Source organism: Aotus nancymaae, unplaced genomic scaffold (genome assembly GCF_030222135.1).
Source record: "Aotus nancymaae isolate 86718 unplaced genomic scaffold, 86718_ANA_hifiasm-v0.15.2.pri h1tg000032l_0, whole genome shotgun sequence".
Classification (NCBI taxonomy): Eukaryota; Metazoa; Chordata; class Mammalia; order Primates; family Aotidae; genus Aotus; species Aotus nancymaae.
The window spans coordinates 11,427,947-11,444,522 of NW_026988445.1; the positions used below are offsets into that span (position 1 = coordinate 11,427,947).

General features: G+C 47.9%; 1 protein-coding gene across 1 annotated transcript in view; it reads right to left on the reverse strand.

Moving 5' to 3' along the window:
• The window catches only part of CAPN8 (calpain 8), a 72,227-nt gene that overhangs the window by 9,585 nt on the left and 46,066 nt on the right, over window positions 1-16,576 (reverse strand). The window contains exons 10-14 of the mRNA XM_064383547.1: window positions 15,097-15,272; window positions 11,687-11,698; window positions 8,584-8,795; window positions 6,794-6,830; window positions 2,521-2,589 (exon numbers count right to left, since the gene is read on the reverse strand). Of these exons, the coding sequence (XP_064239617.1) occupies window positions 2,521-2,589; window positions 6,794-6,830; window positions 8,584-8,795; window positions 11,687-11,698; window positions 15,097-15,272 (506 nt within the window). The remainder of the gene's footprint in view (window positions 1-2,520; window positions 2,590-6,793; window positions 6,831-8,583; window positions 8,796-11,686; window positions 11,699-15,096; window positions 15,273-16,576) is intronic.

The window sequence follows — 16,576 nt, forward strand, 5'->3', positions numbered from 1 at the left end:
CTGCTGCCTTTCAGAGGGCTTGCTTGAACAGGGACAAAGTAACAGGAACAGCAGTGATAGGACTGAACACAGATGTGCCACAGGCAGTGTGGAAGATCCTTAAACCCTCAGAGCAATTCTGCAGCCACTTTTGGCTAAGGAAGCCATGATTCTATAAACTGCTGAACACCGCATATATACAACAATGTCATTTGTCATTTTCATGTGATGTAATTGCTTGTGGTTTGTAGCTCCCAAGAGGCAGAGCTGGACTTGCAAACTTAAGGTTGGTTCACACCAAAGTGCCAGTTTTCCCCACTGCGCCTACAGGAGTTGGTATTTCACACAGGAGCCCATCTCAAACTGGGGGCAGGGATTGAGAGAACAGGATATTCTGTGTGCATCTGAGCCAGGGGAAGAGTCATTCCTTACTCTCAGATGGAAGGCAGATCTCAGGCAGGATGACCAATGAAAGGCAGAGAAGGGGTGCTGGGCTGAGGTCTGGGTCCCAGTCTGAACTCAGCACTTATTCATCATGTGACTTTAGCCAAGTCATTTTCTCTCTTTCTTTTTTTTTTTTTTTTTGAGACGGAGTTTCGTTCTTGTTACCCAGACTGGAGTGCAATGGCACGATGTCAGCTCACCGCAACCTCCGTCTCCTGGGTTCAAGCAATTCTCCTGCCTCAGCCTCCCCAGTAGCTGGGACTACAGGCACGCACCACCATGCCCAGCTAATTTTTATATTTTTAGTAGAGACGGGGTTTCACCATGTTGACCAAGATAGTCTCGATCTCTTGACCTCGTGATCTGCCTGCCTCGGCCTCCCAAAGTGCTGGATTACAGGCGTGAGTCACCGCACCCGGCCAGGAGCCAAATCATTTTCTATCTTCCCATCCCCCACTAGCCAGGCTCCGGCAATTCTACTGAAAGTGAGAGAGGCAAGAGCTGCACAAAGCAGTGTCTCCTCTGAGGACAACTGGCCTCACCCAGCACAGAGTGGTCAGTCCCAGTAAAAAGACCTGAGGACCTGGGGTGGGCGTGTGGCTCCTGCTGAGGCAGGTGGATCACCTGAGCTCTGGAGTTCAAGACCAGCCTGGCCAACATGGTGAAGCCCTATCTCTACTAAAAATACAAAAATTAGCCGGGCATGGTGGCAGGCACCTGCAATCCCAGCTACTCAGGAGGCTGAGGCACGAGAATCACTTGAACCTGGGAGGCAGAGATTGCAGTGAGCCAAGATTGCACCACTGCACTCCAGCCTGGTTAACAGAGCAAGACTCCATTTCAAAAAAAAAAAAAAAAAGACCTGAGGCCCCTCTAAAAAGCTTCTGGGGCTAGAAGACCACCCCCATTAGCCTGCCAGGAAAGAAATGGGATGTCAAGGGTCTTCATTTGGACCTTGACCTCATCTCTCATGAGGACTTGTGCCCTCAGCCAGCTCCTCAACCTCTCTGTGCAGGTCACTTTACCCGCAGAGCAAGGAGAGTGATCAATACCACCCCACACAGCCAGACAGAAAAGCAAGACAAGAAGCATGAAGAACTATGCAAATACGAGCTTTTCCTTTCATCTTTCTTGGTGTTCTTAATAAAATATGGCCCCTTGGCAGCTAAGGAAACAAGGTTTTGTTAGCAAAAATACTGACCTGTGAATACATCTAAAACAAATTGGCTCATCTTTGCAAGGGTTTTAGTCAATGGCTTTGCAAAGGAACTGTTCCCAGGTTTTATTTCCTGTGAGGGATTCTGATGCCTTTTCTTCTATTCTATCCTTAAGTCGCCCTGAGCTTCCCTGGGGGGTGGAGACCATTGTTTTTTCCACTCCAGGGCCCTTTTCACACACTTTATTATCCTCCAAAGAGCAACACATTGGCTGTATTTATGGGGCCGGTTTTGACATTTCAAGTCCCGGCTATCTTTGACTTATGGCCCCCACAGGGCTGCTACCAAAGTAAACTTAAGCCAGGGCGGGGGAGAAGGACCAGGGGCTGCTTCGTTCTCTGCACCAAGTGCCCACATTACATTCACGTCCAGGCAAAGCTTGGATTCCTCAGGCCGCTGGGCTCCCAGAGGGCGGGCAGGGCTGCACGAGAGTGACAGGGAACAGGGCCAGTCCCGCACACCAAATCTCAGGCCGGGCTAGCTGAGCTGCCTTCCACTTCGGCTGGGCAATCCCCCACTGAAGGATCTCGATTTGGAAAGGTTTTGCCGTCCCTGCTTTTTAGTGAGAGACCCCGATCTGACAGCGCCAATTTGCAAACAGAAAGCCTTTTGGCAGGACCTGGAGATCTGGCTGTTCTATTTTCTCAAGAGTCAGTCAACGCAGCCAGGTAAGTGACCTCAGGGCCAATTCCCCAGTGATGCAGGAAAGGTCTTCGATCTTAAGACAGGATGGTGATGGACACAGAAGCTGGGGGCCCCTGAGACCTGCAGTCTCATCCTTTTTACTCCTAGAGACCTCAGGGAATAATGATTGAAGTGACCTGACCATTCTTGAATATTCTCCTGCCCACGTGGGAAGCCATGTCTGCCCTCCACTCACCTTCCCTGCCAGCTTCTCAAATAGGCTCTTGAACTGGCCGTCTTCCTGATCCACCTCACTGGGATGTGGCTAAAAGGAAGGACATTTGTAAAGTTAAAATGGGAACCATCAAGGAGAATGAAAGATAAAGATTTCAAATCCATTCCTTTATCCATGAGTGTCTATGATGCACCTACTGTGTGCCAGGCTTTGGGCTAAGTGGGGCATGTGGTGTTAAACCAAGAGATATCCAAGGTCCTGGCCCCGGGGAGCCTACAGTCCAGCAGGGATGAGCAGATTTGCAGCACTGAGGCCTAGCAGTTTCCTCTCTAAGTGATTTGGGGGAGTGAGCCTCATCAACCCTGAATTTCTGTTTACAACCTGAACCACTTTCAGAAAATGACACCGACACCAGAAAATCTTGGTCTGAATCTATGGACTCCTGAGGGAATCACTGATAATTTTCCAGAGAGTCTGTGAACTCCAAAAATTGCATGAAAACTTGGGGTCACATTTAAATGCATTTTTGGCTGGGCGTAGTGGCTCGCACCTGAAATCCTAATACTTTGGGAGGCTGACGCAGGCAGGTCACATGAGCCCAGGAGTTTGACACTAGCCTGGGCAACACAGTGAAACCCTATTTCTACAAAAAACACAAGAATTAGTTGAGTGCAGTGGTACACACCTGTAGTCCTACATCTACTTAGGGGGCTGAGGCAGGATGGTTGCTTGAGCCCAGGAGGTTGAGGCCACAGTGAGCCAAGATTGTGCCACTGTACTCCAGCCTGGGTGAAAGAGTGAGACCTCTTCTCAGAAAAAAAAAAAAAAAAAAAAAAATTCTTAGCTTTCATCAGATTCTCAATGAGCAAGCAACATGATTTCAAAAGTGGTTGAGAACACGGCCTAGTAAAAAGAGCAGAACTAGAACCCAGGAGACTGGAGTTCACAGAGCAGACTGGCCCCTTACTCAACACCATCTCGGGGCGCTGAACATCCATGGCCTCCACTCTGATATGGATTTAACCAGACCATTTTCATGGGGCCATTTTGAGAAGCGAATGAGAGCTAATGTGGGTCAAAGTCCTTTGGAAATTACAAACTATTATATGAATGCTTCTGCCCAGAGACTTTCTGATGTGTAAATGGGCTGTGCCCAAAATTGAACAATGCCCGCTGTCACCATCAGACAGAATGGAAAAGCGACAGCTTTCCAGATGACTTGAAGTTTCTGGAAAGCTGGGTCAGTTTCTTCCAAAACTGTCACTCAGATGAATACGAATGGCCCAGTATGGCCTGATGGTGCTGTGCTCATAAGGATATCCACTGTAATAATAATACTTGTCTTTGTTGAGTACTTACTATCTGCCAGGTACCCTGCATGGATTATTTCATTTAATATTCACGACTTCCCTGTGAGGTTCATCTCATTACTGTCCACACTTCACCAACGGACAAACTGAAATTTTAAATGTTACTTCATATTAAATGTTACGTAACAGGCTAAGATCACACAGCCAGTAAACAGTGGAGCCAGGATTTAACTCCAGCCCATGTGCTTCTCACCACCCTCTGGAATGATCATCAGAGAAGATGCTCTCTGCATCCGACTACTCTCAGCCTCTCTGGGGCTGTTTCCTCACCTGTAGCATGAGGATATTAATGCCTACCATGCTGTTTACATAGAAGATGTGCAAATCTAAAGATACATCTAGAGTTTTAGAAAAAAATGATAAACACATCATATCTCATCACACATCTATGACTTTAAAGTGGTTTTGTAGGAAAAAAAACAACATTATATCATTCATGTAATACAGTATACCAAAATCTTGTGGGATGTCCATAAATTCCAGACATGGAGTAATATTCTAGTATGCTTGGGGGAAAGAACAAAATTACATATAAAAAACAACAAAACAGTATATGGATATGGACACACACAGGTGCATAGCAGGCACCCCGTCTCTAGGGGTTATCATTGCACACAAGCGAATGTTTGGACGCTGGGAATGAGGAGAACGTGTGTATATGGTTGCAAACGTGGTGCTTCACAATTTCTTCATTCAAAAAAAGATTTACCGAACACCTGGCACATGGTGGGAACTGTTCAGAACCTGTGTCTGAATGCAATGGTGAACAAGGCATAGTTTTTGTTCTCAAGGAACTTATTATAGTGGAATTTTCTATTTCTCTGATACAATCTATATGAAAACACTTTGCAAATGGTATGGCAGCATGGCAAAAGCAAGGAATTATGTTCTTTTTTTATTCCTTATATCACATGTTGGCAGTGTCTTTACAACCCCGCTCAAAGTGAACACAGTTAAATTCCAAGAGTGTGTTTATTCACCCTGTAATTTCTCCTTCCCTCATTCAGAGCAGGTGATTATGCTCTTTGAATGTCCAACTATCCATGACTTGAAGATTTCTGCAACGAGGAAAATGGAAGTTCCTGAAAGCAATAGCTCTTCCTGTCTTCTGTAAAGTCCTGCATTCCCTGAGGACATTATCTGTGTGGGGTGGGGTGTGTGTGTGTGTGTGTGTATGTGTGTGTGTGTCAGTCACAGCACAGTGGTGCCCTAAAAAGAAAAATCAGGGTTTCCCTGAGACCAAGAAGACATTGAAAGTCCATAGGATCTTGGGATATGGGAACCCTTGAATGACTCCATAGCCACGCCCTGGTACCTCAGAAGACTGGCCTGGGGACTCCAGTTCACCGAAGATTCCAGGCCTCATGCTAACCACAGAAGTCCAAGAGCTGACAGTCATAAAGAAACCTGTGAGCTGATCAATGTGGACCCATGACCAGAAGAGACTCCCTGTTGCTTGGAGGCTTTAGAAAACCCCAATATCATGGGAGGTGGAGATCGAAAGCCCCAGTAGTGACTATGATTAAACTCCTGCCAACCTGGTGCAAGGGGGGCTTAGCATCCGTTTCAGTCTATTTAGCAGAACCCTACCTTCCCCACCAAAAAAATGAGAGAGGATAATTTTGAATTCAGGCTCAGCTCCATACTCTACACTGGCAAACTGCAGCCTTTCTAATATACATGGGACCCACAGTAAGATATGCCCCCGTGAGTGATAAATCCTACTGGGAACAGTGAGAAGGCCGAGCTGGCATCAGCAACTGAAGAGAGAGGTAGGAGGGAAAATTCTGCCCGGCTCAGATCGCCAAGAACCAACCACAAGCACAGAAATGGCCTCTGGCGCCAGTAATTGCCACCGACTTCAGGCAGGGGGCGCTGTTGACCACTGGCTGAACTACAGTGCACAGGGAAGCAGTCACACCAGTTCAGAAACTAACTGGAATTTTAAAAAAACAGACGTGGGGTATGCATTTTCTATCTGATAAACTCACACCACAAAACCCCAGGGCAAGATGGATTCTTATTTGGCACCATCTCATGCATTGGCAGAAACACGAGTTGTAAATTTGACACATGTAAAGTCACAGAACATATCTGCCCCCACATCCATTCAGCCAAAGATGCCAAGCCCAGCACCTGGGGGCACTCCATGTGGCATCTGCAACCAGAGACACGTCAGTGCTGTTGGGTAGACTGAATAGAGGGGTGGAAGCTGGGCCTCTGCCCTCATGAAGGTGGTCCTCCTCCACCCCAGGCCGCAGACACAGCATGGCCCTCAGGGAGCAGTGGCACCCAACATACCCATCATCTGCCACACCCATCATCTGAGGGCAAGGACAGTAAATTGAAGACACAGTGAGGGATAAAGGAAGTGAGGTGGTGAACCCACATCTCAAACCCCACATATTTCTTCCTCCAAAGTCTGCCCAGAACTCACCTCCTCCATGGGGCCTTCCCAGACTAGGCACTCCCCCAGCACCCCTTGGACTACACATACTCAAGTTCAGATGGGTTTCCAGCATGTTCTTTTCTTCATCTTTCTCATATACTTTCATCATTTGTCCTCCAAAAGACTGGAGGTCAGTCCAAGAGCAGGAGGCTGGATCTGTTCTCCCATGGACTGCTCTATCCTGCACAGAACAGCTGAGGCACAGTGGGTGCTCTATCTATGGGTTCCGCTTATCAAACGTGGAAGACGAAGCTAAGACCTCCACAGGGGATAGGGATACATTACAGAGCATGGGTTCCAGCGCTACTTCTGTCTCATCTTCATCAGGAAGAGACGGGGACTAGAAAATGTTGTGACCCTAACTAATAAGAAGTTACCATCCTTAATACATAAAGAATTCTGAGGAATCAATAAGAAACCTGACATGACTGCTATGCAACAGTGTCAGAGTTTGGCATACAAAAAGATTGCATACCTCATGTGGGTTTCCAGCTACCACATCCCCAACTTCTCTGAAATACAAAGAAAGAAAGAAACCAAACATGAGTAAGTAAAAAGTACAACTAACGGCTGGGTTCCTTTAGGAAGACTTTGGCTGTCCTGAAAACTGCATAAACAGAATATTTGACCAGAATCCCTCCCCCTCGCCGGCTCAACCTCCACCCTACCCTGAGTTTTTCATCAGAGACAAGAGCTTCCAAGTGCAATTGGCCCTTCAAGGATTCTAGAATGTTCACCCTTGATGGATCACTCCCAAGGAGAAGAGTGGTAACTGGGGTAAGGGAGGGAGGGAATTCCCAGAAGAGTGATCCCTGTTGAAATGTCCTCTGGGGACTGAGCCAGCAACCCCACAGCCCTTGCAGGTATGGATAGAAGTTGTGTGTGCTGTGATGTGTGTGTATCATATGTACATGGTGTGTGTGAATGGTATGTATATAGTGCATATGTGGTATGAGTGTGTGCTGTATGATTGTGTGGAGTGTGGGTGGTATATACATGGTGTGTGTGAGGGGTGTACTGTGTGTGTACTGTAAGATGTGTAATGTGTGCAGTGTGTACGATGGTGTGTGGTATGTTTGGTGTGTGTGGTATATAATATGTGGTGTGCATGTGTTTGTAGTATGTGGGCTGTGTGCGTGGTATAAGTGTCGTGTGTGATGTATATGTGTGGTGTGTATGTGTAGTGTATATGGTGTGTGTAGAATGTGATGTGTGCGATATGTAATACATGGTGTTCACGTGTGTGTGGTGTATGGTGTATACGTGTGCATGGTGTGGTGTGTATATGGCATAAGTGGCATGCGTACAGTGTATAGTGTATGACTGGTGTGTAGTGTGTGTACATGGTGTGTGTGTATCATGGTATGTTGTATGTACATGGTGTGTACATGTGGTGTATACCTGATGTGTGCATGTTGTGTGTGGTGTGTATATGTGGTGTGTGTGTGGTGTATTTGTATGCTGTGTGGTGTGCATGTGTGGTGTGTGTGCATGGTATGTGTGGTGTATATGTGGTATATGTGAGTGGAGTATGTGTGTGGTGTAGATGTGTGGTATGTGGTATGTGTGTGTGCATAGGTGGTGTGGGTGATAAGTATATGTGTGTGGCGTGTACATGATGTGTGTGAATGGAGCATATGTGGTGTATGTGTGTGTGTGTGGAGAGTGTGTGCTATGTATGTGTGTGTGGTGTATATATGTGGCATGTGGTGTAAATGTATGCAGGGCATGTGTGTGGTGTGTATATACATGGTGTGTGTGAGTGGAGTATGTGTGTGGTTTGTATGTGTGTGGTGTATATGTGTGGCATGTAGTGCACATTTGTGTGGTGTGTGGTGTGTGTATGTGAGTAGCATGTGTGTGGTATGCATATGTGTGGTGTATGTGTGTGGTAGGTGGTGTGTATCTGTGGCATGTGGTGTGCATGTATTTGTCTGTGTGGTGTGTATATGGGCGTGTGTGTGAGGGAAGGGGTGCTCTGGTCCAGGTCCCACTCTCAGGGCCTCACATGCTACTCCTGCGTGGTGGGAGCCCCAGTCCAGGCCGCTGCTGGTCTGCTGGTGCCCTTTCTCTCCTTGACCTATAGAGCAAGGTGGAGGGGTAGGAGGTGGACACCCAGTGAAGAGCCCTTTGGCCTTGTGGTGTCTTACACATTCCTTCTGGGAACACGGACTGGGAGCTGGGGTGGGTCCTACACCTGCATGGGGCCATTTCCCGTCATGGGCCCAGACAACCGTTCCCCACCACGGAGGGAAGGGGACGCACAGGGCCTGGGCCTTCTTCTCTGAGAACACTCTCAAGCAGAACTCGCCGTCTTTGAAGGGCTCGAAAGTGGATGGCACCACCAGGTACTCCCCAGGGGGCAGCCGGGCCCGGCCCGAGACCTCCCGCAGGTTGACGTAGGTGCTGGTGCGGGCTGAGGGCTGGTAGCTCAGGAAGAAATCCCGGCCCAGATGTGCGTCTGTGTGACTCTCCAGCTGCACAAAACAACAGGCAGAGTCAATTTCTTGTTAAATCCTGGAAGATGAGAGCCCGAGAGTTCAGCTTTATCATGCTGATTTGGGAATTATTGATTTTTGACATTGCACTAAGAATCAGGAGGCCGCCAATTCTGTTGTGAACTCACTGTATGTCAATCGTCAAGTGTATTTTGAGTGCCTTCTGGGTCCCAGGCCCTGTTTGAGGCATTGATCTTAACTGTGTGACCTTGACCTCTGGGCCTCCCCAGTTACATGAAGGTTGAGCAGCAGTGTCTCTAGTGTGCACTCAGCTTCTCTCTGGATATTTTCCCCTTGAATCCAACAGGCGCTTTTATTCTGCCGCTGTCCCTGGGAGTGCGGCATTGACCTTCCCAGTACAGGCCCAAGGCTGGAGAAAAGAGCTTAAATCCTAGTCCTCAAGCAAAAGCTGCAGAAAAACTTGCTCACCTTTGACTATCTGGGAAAACTGCTCTGAAAGAGACTAGGAAGGTCAGGCTGGGAGCCAGGGAGGCAGCTCTAAAAAAGGCAGGCAGAGGGGGTGGCCACAGCTAGGCCTAGTCCTGGGTTCCCTGGCTTCCCCAGGGCCTTGACTCTCCTCGACAGATGACAGTGCTCGCCATGACCCACTTATTTGTTGTGGGGAGGTGGGAGGCTGTTGGTGCATGACACGGGCTAATTAGTGACTACAGAGTGCTTCCAAAACACAGGTGCCAACATTATTATTGCTGTAATTAGGCCTCCCCACAGCACTGTGTCTTTACGATCAATCTTCATCAAAATGCCTGTGACAGAGGCCAGGTGCTGATAAGTTGCAAGGGCTGTAACTTCTGAGTGACCTGGAGCTGGAATGTCCACCCCAGAGTGGACAGTGGTCACTCGTGGTCATCAGACCCTCTTTGGACCACAGATCTGCTAAGCAAAGAAGGAAGCAGGCCACCTGCCCCCACTACCCTAGCCGGGACTCCACATAGAGCCCCAGGCAGTCCCCACTGACCTTGCCACTAGGGCAGCCACAGTCCTTGAGATTCTCCCTAAAAATGCTTACACTCTGGGCAGGAGAATGCTGGATATGTGGCCAGAGAGGACATGCCCAAGGTCTGCATGTCATGAGTTAAAGGGCATTCTTGCCATCCCTGACGGTAGCAAGGAAAGGAGACAGGCCACTGGCAGGAGGAGGCACTCAGGAGACAGGGCACTCGGCAGAAGTGAAAAGTAGGGAAGCAACTCTAATTTGCTTTGGGTTGGGAAAGGGGCAAACTGAGTTCCAGCAAGAATCCAGGGGTGGAGCAGTTTAGAGAAGTCCTGTTTGGGAGGCCAGAGTGGGAATTGGAGGACACTGACGCAAGATCTGGGTAAGACTGTCCCACCAGGTACCCCAAGTAAGCAGGTGCCACAAGGTCCCTGGCTCCCACATCTGCTCTTGACATAACTCATCTCAAAGAGACAGGATGGAGGTTGGGCAGGTTTAACTAAGGGTGGTTCTCAGTATGGGGTCAGGATCAGCAGGAGCACCCCAGTGTAACTTGTTAGAATGCAAATTCTCAGGCCCCACCCTAGACAGAAAGAATCAGAAACTCCAGGAGTGGGGCCCAAAAATCTGTGCTTTAACAAGCCCTCTAGGGGATTCAGAAGCACATTCTAAGTTTGACAACTGTTGTCCTGAAGGCCCCCGGCACTTGCAGAGCACAGGATCCAGGGTGACACATTGAGGGCACTGCGAGGTGCTGCTGGAGAAAGCTGCATTGTGTGGCACGTCACCTCTCACTCATATAAATGGGGTATTTCTGATGGGAACTACCATCACCCAGACTTAACTCAGCTTTGGTTTTAATTATTTTCTAGTAGTAATGAGGTAGGAGGTGGGACTCAACTCCCAGCAGGACGCTGGACCAGATGGAACATTAGCGGAAACAGGGAAGAGGTGAAAGCACCTCTCCGTAAGACATACTCACCCCAGTGTGCCATATCAGCTTACTGTTGCCATGGCAACATCCAGATATTACTGCCCTTTTCCATGGGAACAACCTGACAACCCAGATGTTAACACCCTTTTCTAGAAATTTCTGCATAATCTGCCCCCTAATGTGCATATAATTAAAAGTTGGTATAAATATGGCTGTGGAACTGCCTCTCAGTGGCTACTCTGGGCTCACTGGCTATGAAGTAGCCCTGTTCTGCAAGGACCTCTGCTGCTGCTGTACACTGCCACTTCAATAAAAGTTGCTGTAAATACCACTGGCTGGCCCTTGAATTTTTTCCTGGGTGAAGCCAAGAACCCTCCCAGGCTAAGCCCCAATTTGGGGGCTCACCTGTCCTGCATCAGTAAGAGATATTTGCTCTAAATCAGTCACTTCCTTGTCTGTTCCCTCCATAATCAATAACATGCACTTGTGAGCCAAGGGCAGGTGGACCAGCAGTCTGCAGACTTGGACCAAGGCATACACCAGAGCTGATGAATTGGACTTTGTTGGCACATGCTTCATGGCCAGCCAAGCTTGAAAACCCAGAAGAAGTGGGGAAAAGCTGCAGCAGGGAGGACTCACCTCTACATAATTAGTGCAACTGACTCCAGCTGGAGGAAGCCCAGATAGAACACCGGTTCTCAAGCCTGGCTGCCCATTGGAATCGCATTGTTCAGACCACCAGGGGCATGGGGGAAAAGGTTACCACTGTTCCTTCCATGAGGGCCTGACAGATGGGACTTGCGATGGCCCTCACCCACTCTCAGAGCTACCAGCCTACTCGTGTGGTTTGATTCATGACTGGATCATGTGAGAGCCGTGGAATAACCAGCTTCTATCACAGGAAAGATGCTGTTGACTGCCCATCCTAAAGGCAGTCAAGCTATTTCTTACCAAAGGAAGAAATCTCCGTCAGTGCTCACATACCTCCTTGGGAACCTGTGGGGCAGAAGAAAAGAGCAGGTCACCTGAGAGCTCCAAGGTCCTCCTTTGGCTCCTTTTCCTCCCTCCCCATGCCTTGCCAACAGACTGTGCAGTCCCGGACCACTGAGGAAGATGTTTGTGCTAGAGTGAGAAACCAGTCAGTATTTCTGAAACTAGAACATAATTGACGAATTTCAAGGTCATCTGTAAACAGGATCCTAGGAATCCGGCAGGGGCCCACTAGATTTCTAGGTTCTTCTTTCTTACTTTTCTAGTTATAGAATCTACCAAGATCTCAAATTCTTCAGGAGTAATAGCCTTGGGGTTTCAATGAGAGCTAACCTCTTCTTAGAGACTTCCGGACCTGGCATCCTAGATCAAGAGCTTGACCAGAGTGGGGGAATCTCACTCGACCTGAGCCATAGTTTATTCTGCCCTTGGCTATGGTGAAATGGGCCGAGAACAGGCACGTGACCCAAGCTGAGCCCATCAGAGACTAACTTCTCTGGGATTTCTGAATTGGAACTAACAGAAGGGGCTCCTTTCTTAATGCTGGTGATATTAGGGAATGAAGAAATCTGGACTAGCACAATGTCATCAGCACTAGAGAGGAGAGGCGGAGAGAAAGAATTCTGGCAGCCTCTGAGTCCCTCATCCCAAGCATCCATCTCCTTCCCTTGCTTTGGTCTCATGAGCTGGTACATACTTTTCACTAGCCTAGCTCGAGCTGGACTCTATTATATGCAACTGGAAGTGTTGACTCCCACAAGACAGTAGCTCTCACATCCAGAGTTAGAGCCTCCCCATGCCTGGGGCTCCTGGCCCCACAGCCTTTACACACCCTCAGCAGGGGCTTTCCTCACCATATTGGCCATCTTTCCATAAACCACTTGACCACCTCCACTGCCATCAATATGCTCCAGATCCACCCTGCAAAGAATCACCCAGCAGGGACTGAGCCCGGCAGGTGGGGCCTCTTGGTGGCACAAATCCAGAGCAGCAAGGTAAGGGGGCAGGCCTTAGCCACTGCTCACGGGTGGATGGAAAGAAATGGTCATCTTTGAAATGCAGGATCCTGACTGCAAATGACAGGTTGGCCCTGCAGGAGCTGCCATCACCACAGGAAGATAAAGGGGAGAGAGAGGAGGCCAGACAAGGAAGGCTCTTTAGCCTTTAGAGGAGCCTGACTGTTCTCAGTCAGTGGCAGTTTTTCAACCTCAATCCGAACTCCAATTAAAGCAAGAGGAGGGAGATACAGCAATAAGCATATGGCACCCACCCCTGCAACTCCAGCTACTCCCTATCACCCCAGCTACTCCCCATACCCTCTTCACCTGACTTTTAAACTGCTTTCACTTACGGATGTCATGCTCTAAATTATATGCCTGTGGCCACGTGAAGAAGGACCACAGATCACATACACTGGAATATTTTATAAGCAGCTGTAATTTGATGACTGAAAACTGATATGCTTTATATATTATTTATGAGTGCAAATGTCATGCCACACAAAGCTATTTCAGTCCTTTTGAAAGAATGCTTTGTTGGTCTGGTTATATAACGTAGGCCTGGCTGGGCCCAGTGGTTCACACCTGTAATACCAGCACTTTGGGAGGCCGAGGCGGACAGATCACCTGAGGTCAGGAGTTTGAGACCAGCCTGGCCAGCATGGGTGAAATCCCTTGTCTACTAAAAATGCAAAAATTAGCCAGATGTGGTGGCACACACCTGTAATCCCAGCTACTCAAGAGGCTGAGGCAGGAGAATCGCTTGAACCCAGCAGATGGAGGTTTCAGTGAGCCGAGATCACACCACTGCACTCCAGCCTGGGGGACAGAGTGAGACTCCATCTCAAAAAAAAAAAAAAAGTAGGACTGATGGATGAAGAACTGAGTAGCCCACCCAGTAGCCATGCCCACCTACTGTCAACTCTCCAAAACCACCACTTAACTTTTAAGCTCTCAAGAAATGTCCTTCTGGCTAGAATGCTCTGCCTTGAAATCCAGTTCATCTTTCAAAGTTCTCATCAAAATCTCCTCCTCCAGGAAGCTGAGGTGACCCCAACTCAATTGTGTCTGGTCCCCATTGCAGCAAATCTGACTTTCTCTGTTGCCAGTTGAGTGTGCATCTGACTTTCCACTTCAGATTGTGAGCACCTTGAGGACAGTATATTCCTCCATGTCCTCAACTTTCAGCACAGTATCCGGCACATAATAGGTGCTCATTAAAGTTTGTTGAATTCATGTGCATATACTAAGTGCCCAGTCAGGTTTTTAGCTCTGCAAACAGAGTCTGGCTTTGTGCTACTTACATTCTAGGTGGAGATGAAAGACCTAAGCTGGAGTAAAATGGGAGCTTATTTATTTGCAATTCCTTTCACCTGCCATCAATTAGCAATTATTTTCCAACACCCATTCTTCAGCATAAAATATACTCGCATGCTCGTGCATGTGCAGGCATACACACATACACCCTAAACTCTAAAGCCCTAAGTTCCAGAATATGAGAAATATATGGGGGGGTGGCGGGGCAGTTACAGATAGGATCTTGAAAATTGTACTATTTCCTTACTGGTTTCTTATTACAATATTTTTTTATACATTAATTTATACTGAGATATTGGGCCTCTGGCCAGCTCTTGCTCTTCCTGATTAGAATTGTATTTTTCCCAAGAAATTCTTTTAACGAAATTGGTTTAAAAACAACCACCATGAGCCCCTCTGGAATTTGTTATAAGGAGTCTTTGCCCGTATAAAAAAGTGAATTTCAATTTGTTTCTGGCTAGAGTTGTTAAGACACAAAGGTCTTGCTTTAATATATCTGTGAGGCTGTTAAGTCTGTAGAGGGGTGACTGCCAGGCAAACTGGCACATTGAGCCAGGGACTGCAGCGTGAGCCCAGAGCTGGCTGTGCTCCTGAGTCCAGAGACACCAGAACTGAAAGCAGGCACTTGGTTTCCATCACTCCAGCTCAGGCCCTGTGTGCTCCAAGTGTCTCAAGGCCTCCCAGGGAAGAGTTGTCTTTGGCTTCCATATGCAGCCTCCTTCCCTGACTCAGTGATGCCCCTCCTCCTCCTCGTGTCACCTCAAGTGCCTTATGCCCGCATGTTCTTGGCTCTTGTCTCTGGGGAAGCCTGTACTTGGAAAAGTCTAATGAACACATGTACAGGCAAAGGTTAACGTATTACACATCTCAACATTAACAGCAGAGACTTAAGCCATAGGAATGAATTTCTAATTGTGGAATTCAGGCCTCAGTAAAGCCATTGGGAGAGGTATATAGGGGAGCAAGAACACTTCTCGATTAGAAATACTCCAGCAACAGGAAAAATGTGCTGTGATGACTGGCCAAGATCAGATATTCAGCCCCAAAACATCAAGTGTGTAATGAAGGACAAACCCAGCCCAGCAGTACCTGGTAGACGGCATAGCCGATGCTAAGCATGCCCTGTCCCATCCTCTTCTGTCGCCTGCGATTTTTCTGCATCAGACCCAGCAACACCGTACAGCAGGGTTCACCGACGCTCTCCTCCTGGTCCTCATCCACTTCATCCAAATGGATTTTGAACTGGGGATTGGTCCAGTAAGTGGCTGGAAGTCACCCAGGTAATGGTGGTTCCCCATGTAGCAGGTGAGGAGATGAAGAAGAATTAAGTAAAAGGGAAGAACCTTGATCATCCTAATGAATGCACAGCTCTGTCCAAACTGTGCCTAGTAAGCAGGGCTCAGAACGTGTTCTTTACAAGGTGGTCAGGCATTTCCTCCTACCTCCCTATGCATCCAGACACACACAGACATATCCCATCGCCTTTGGAAATGTGTGCTTGTCCATTTGATCAACCAGGAGCCCAGAAGTGCTTGATTGATCACTTTTCTTTACAGTAGGATTAATATTCAGGATCCCCTGATCCAAGGGTTGCTTTGGGCGGCACTGCCTCCAAGACTTCCTGGGGAAAGACTTATCACCACCTTGCTCTCAGCACTTGACCTGTGAAGGCAAACCCACCTTCTGGAGGAAGGAAGATCTCTGGGTAAAAAGCATGTCCCCAGGACAGAAGAGGAGAAAGTCCCAGAAGAGACTAGCTACCAAGGAGGTCTCTGCCTGACTCTATAAAGACACCTGCTCTTGCCATCTGATTGACACCTGTTCTCCCTCTGAGAGGGCCCCAGCTGCAGAGCACAGCCTGAGGTACCCCTGAGAACTAATCTGCTGTCCATCACCCCAGGGGCCTCACAGGATGGCTTCAGTGTTGTAGTCCACTGACAAGACACACTTCCTTCAAGAGAAAGTCGTTTAATAATGCATGAGGAATCACAATTGGCAATTAAGAAGCAGTCCTCCTACACCACCTATGGCTATTGAAAAAAAAACCCTTCATTTCAAAGATGGCTTTTTAAAAATCTCTCATAATAGTAACTACACAAGCCAAGACACAGAGAGGTCAAAATGATCATCCAAGGACACGCAGCGAGTCTATGGCAGAGTCCAGTGGCAGAGCATAATTGCAGAAGACATGCCTGACAGGTGTCTCCACACTAGGGCCTCAAGAATTTCAATAATGATGTGTCGGAGGAAAAACGAAGTGGAAGGGCGTGGGACTTTTTCTCGTGTCCTTTGAAGAAGAGTCTAACTGGAAAATTACAAGGCATTCACAGGTGACCAAGAGCCATTGATGGTCATTTTTCTTCACGGTAGGATTACTTACTCAATTCCACCCTCCCAGAATCCCCACTTCCAGTTTTTGTTTTTGTTTTTGTTTCAGGACACACGTGTATGGCTTTTAAAGCCAGATATCTGTGGATTCCAGAGGAGACAGAAAAAAATCTGTAATCGCCTATATTTCCATCATTACCAAAGGGCAGGAACAATCCATCTCTTCCTGACAGCTACCTGG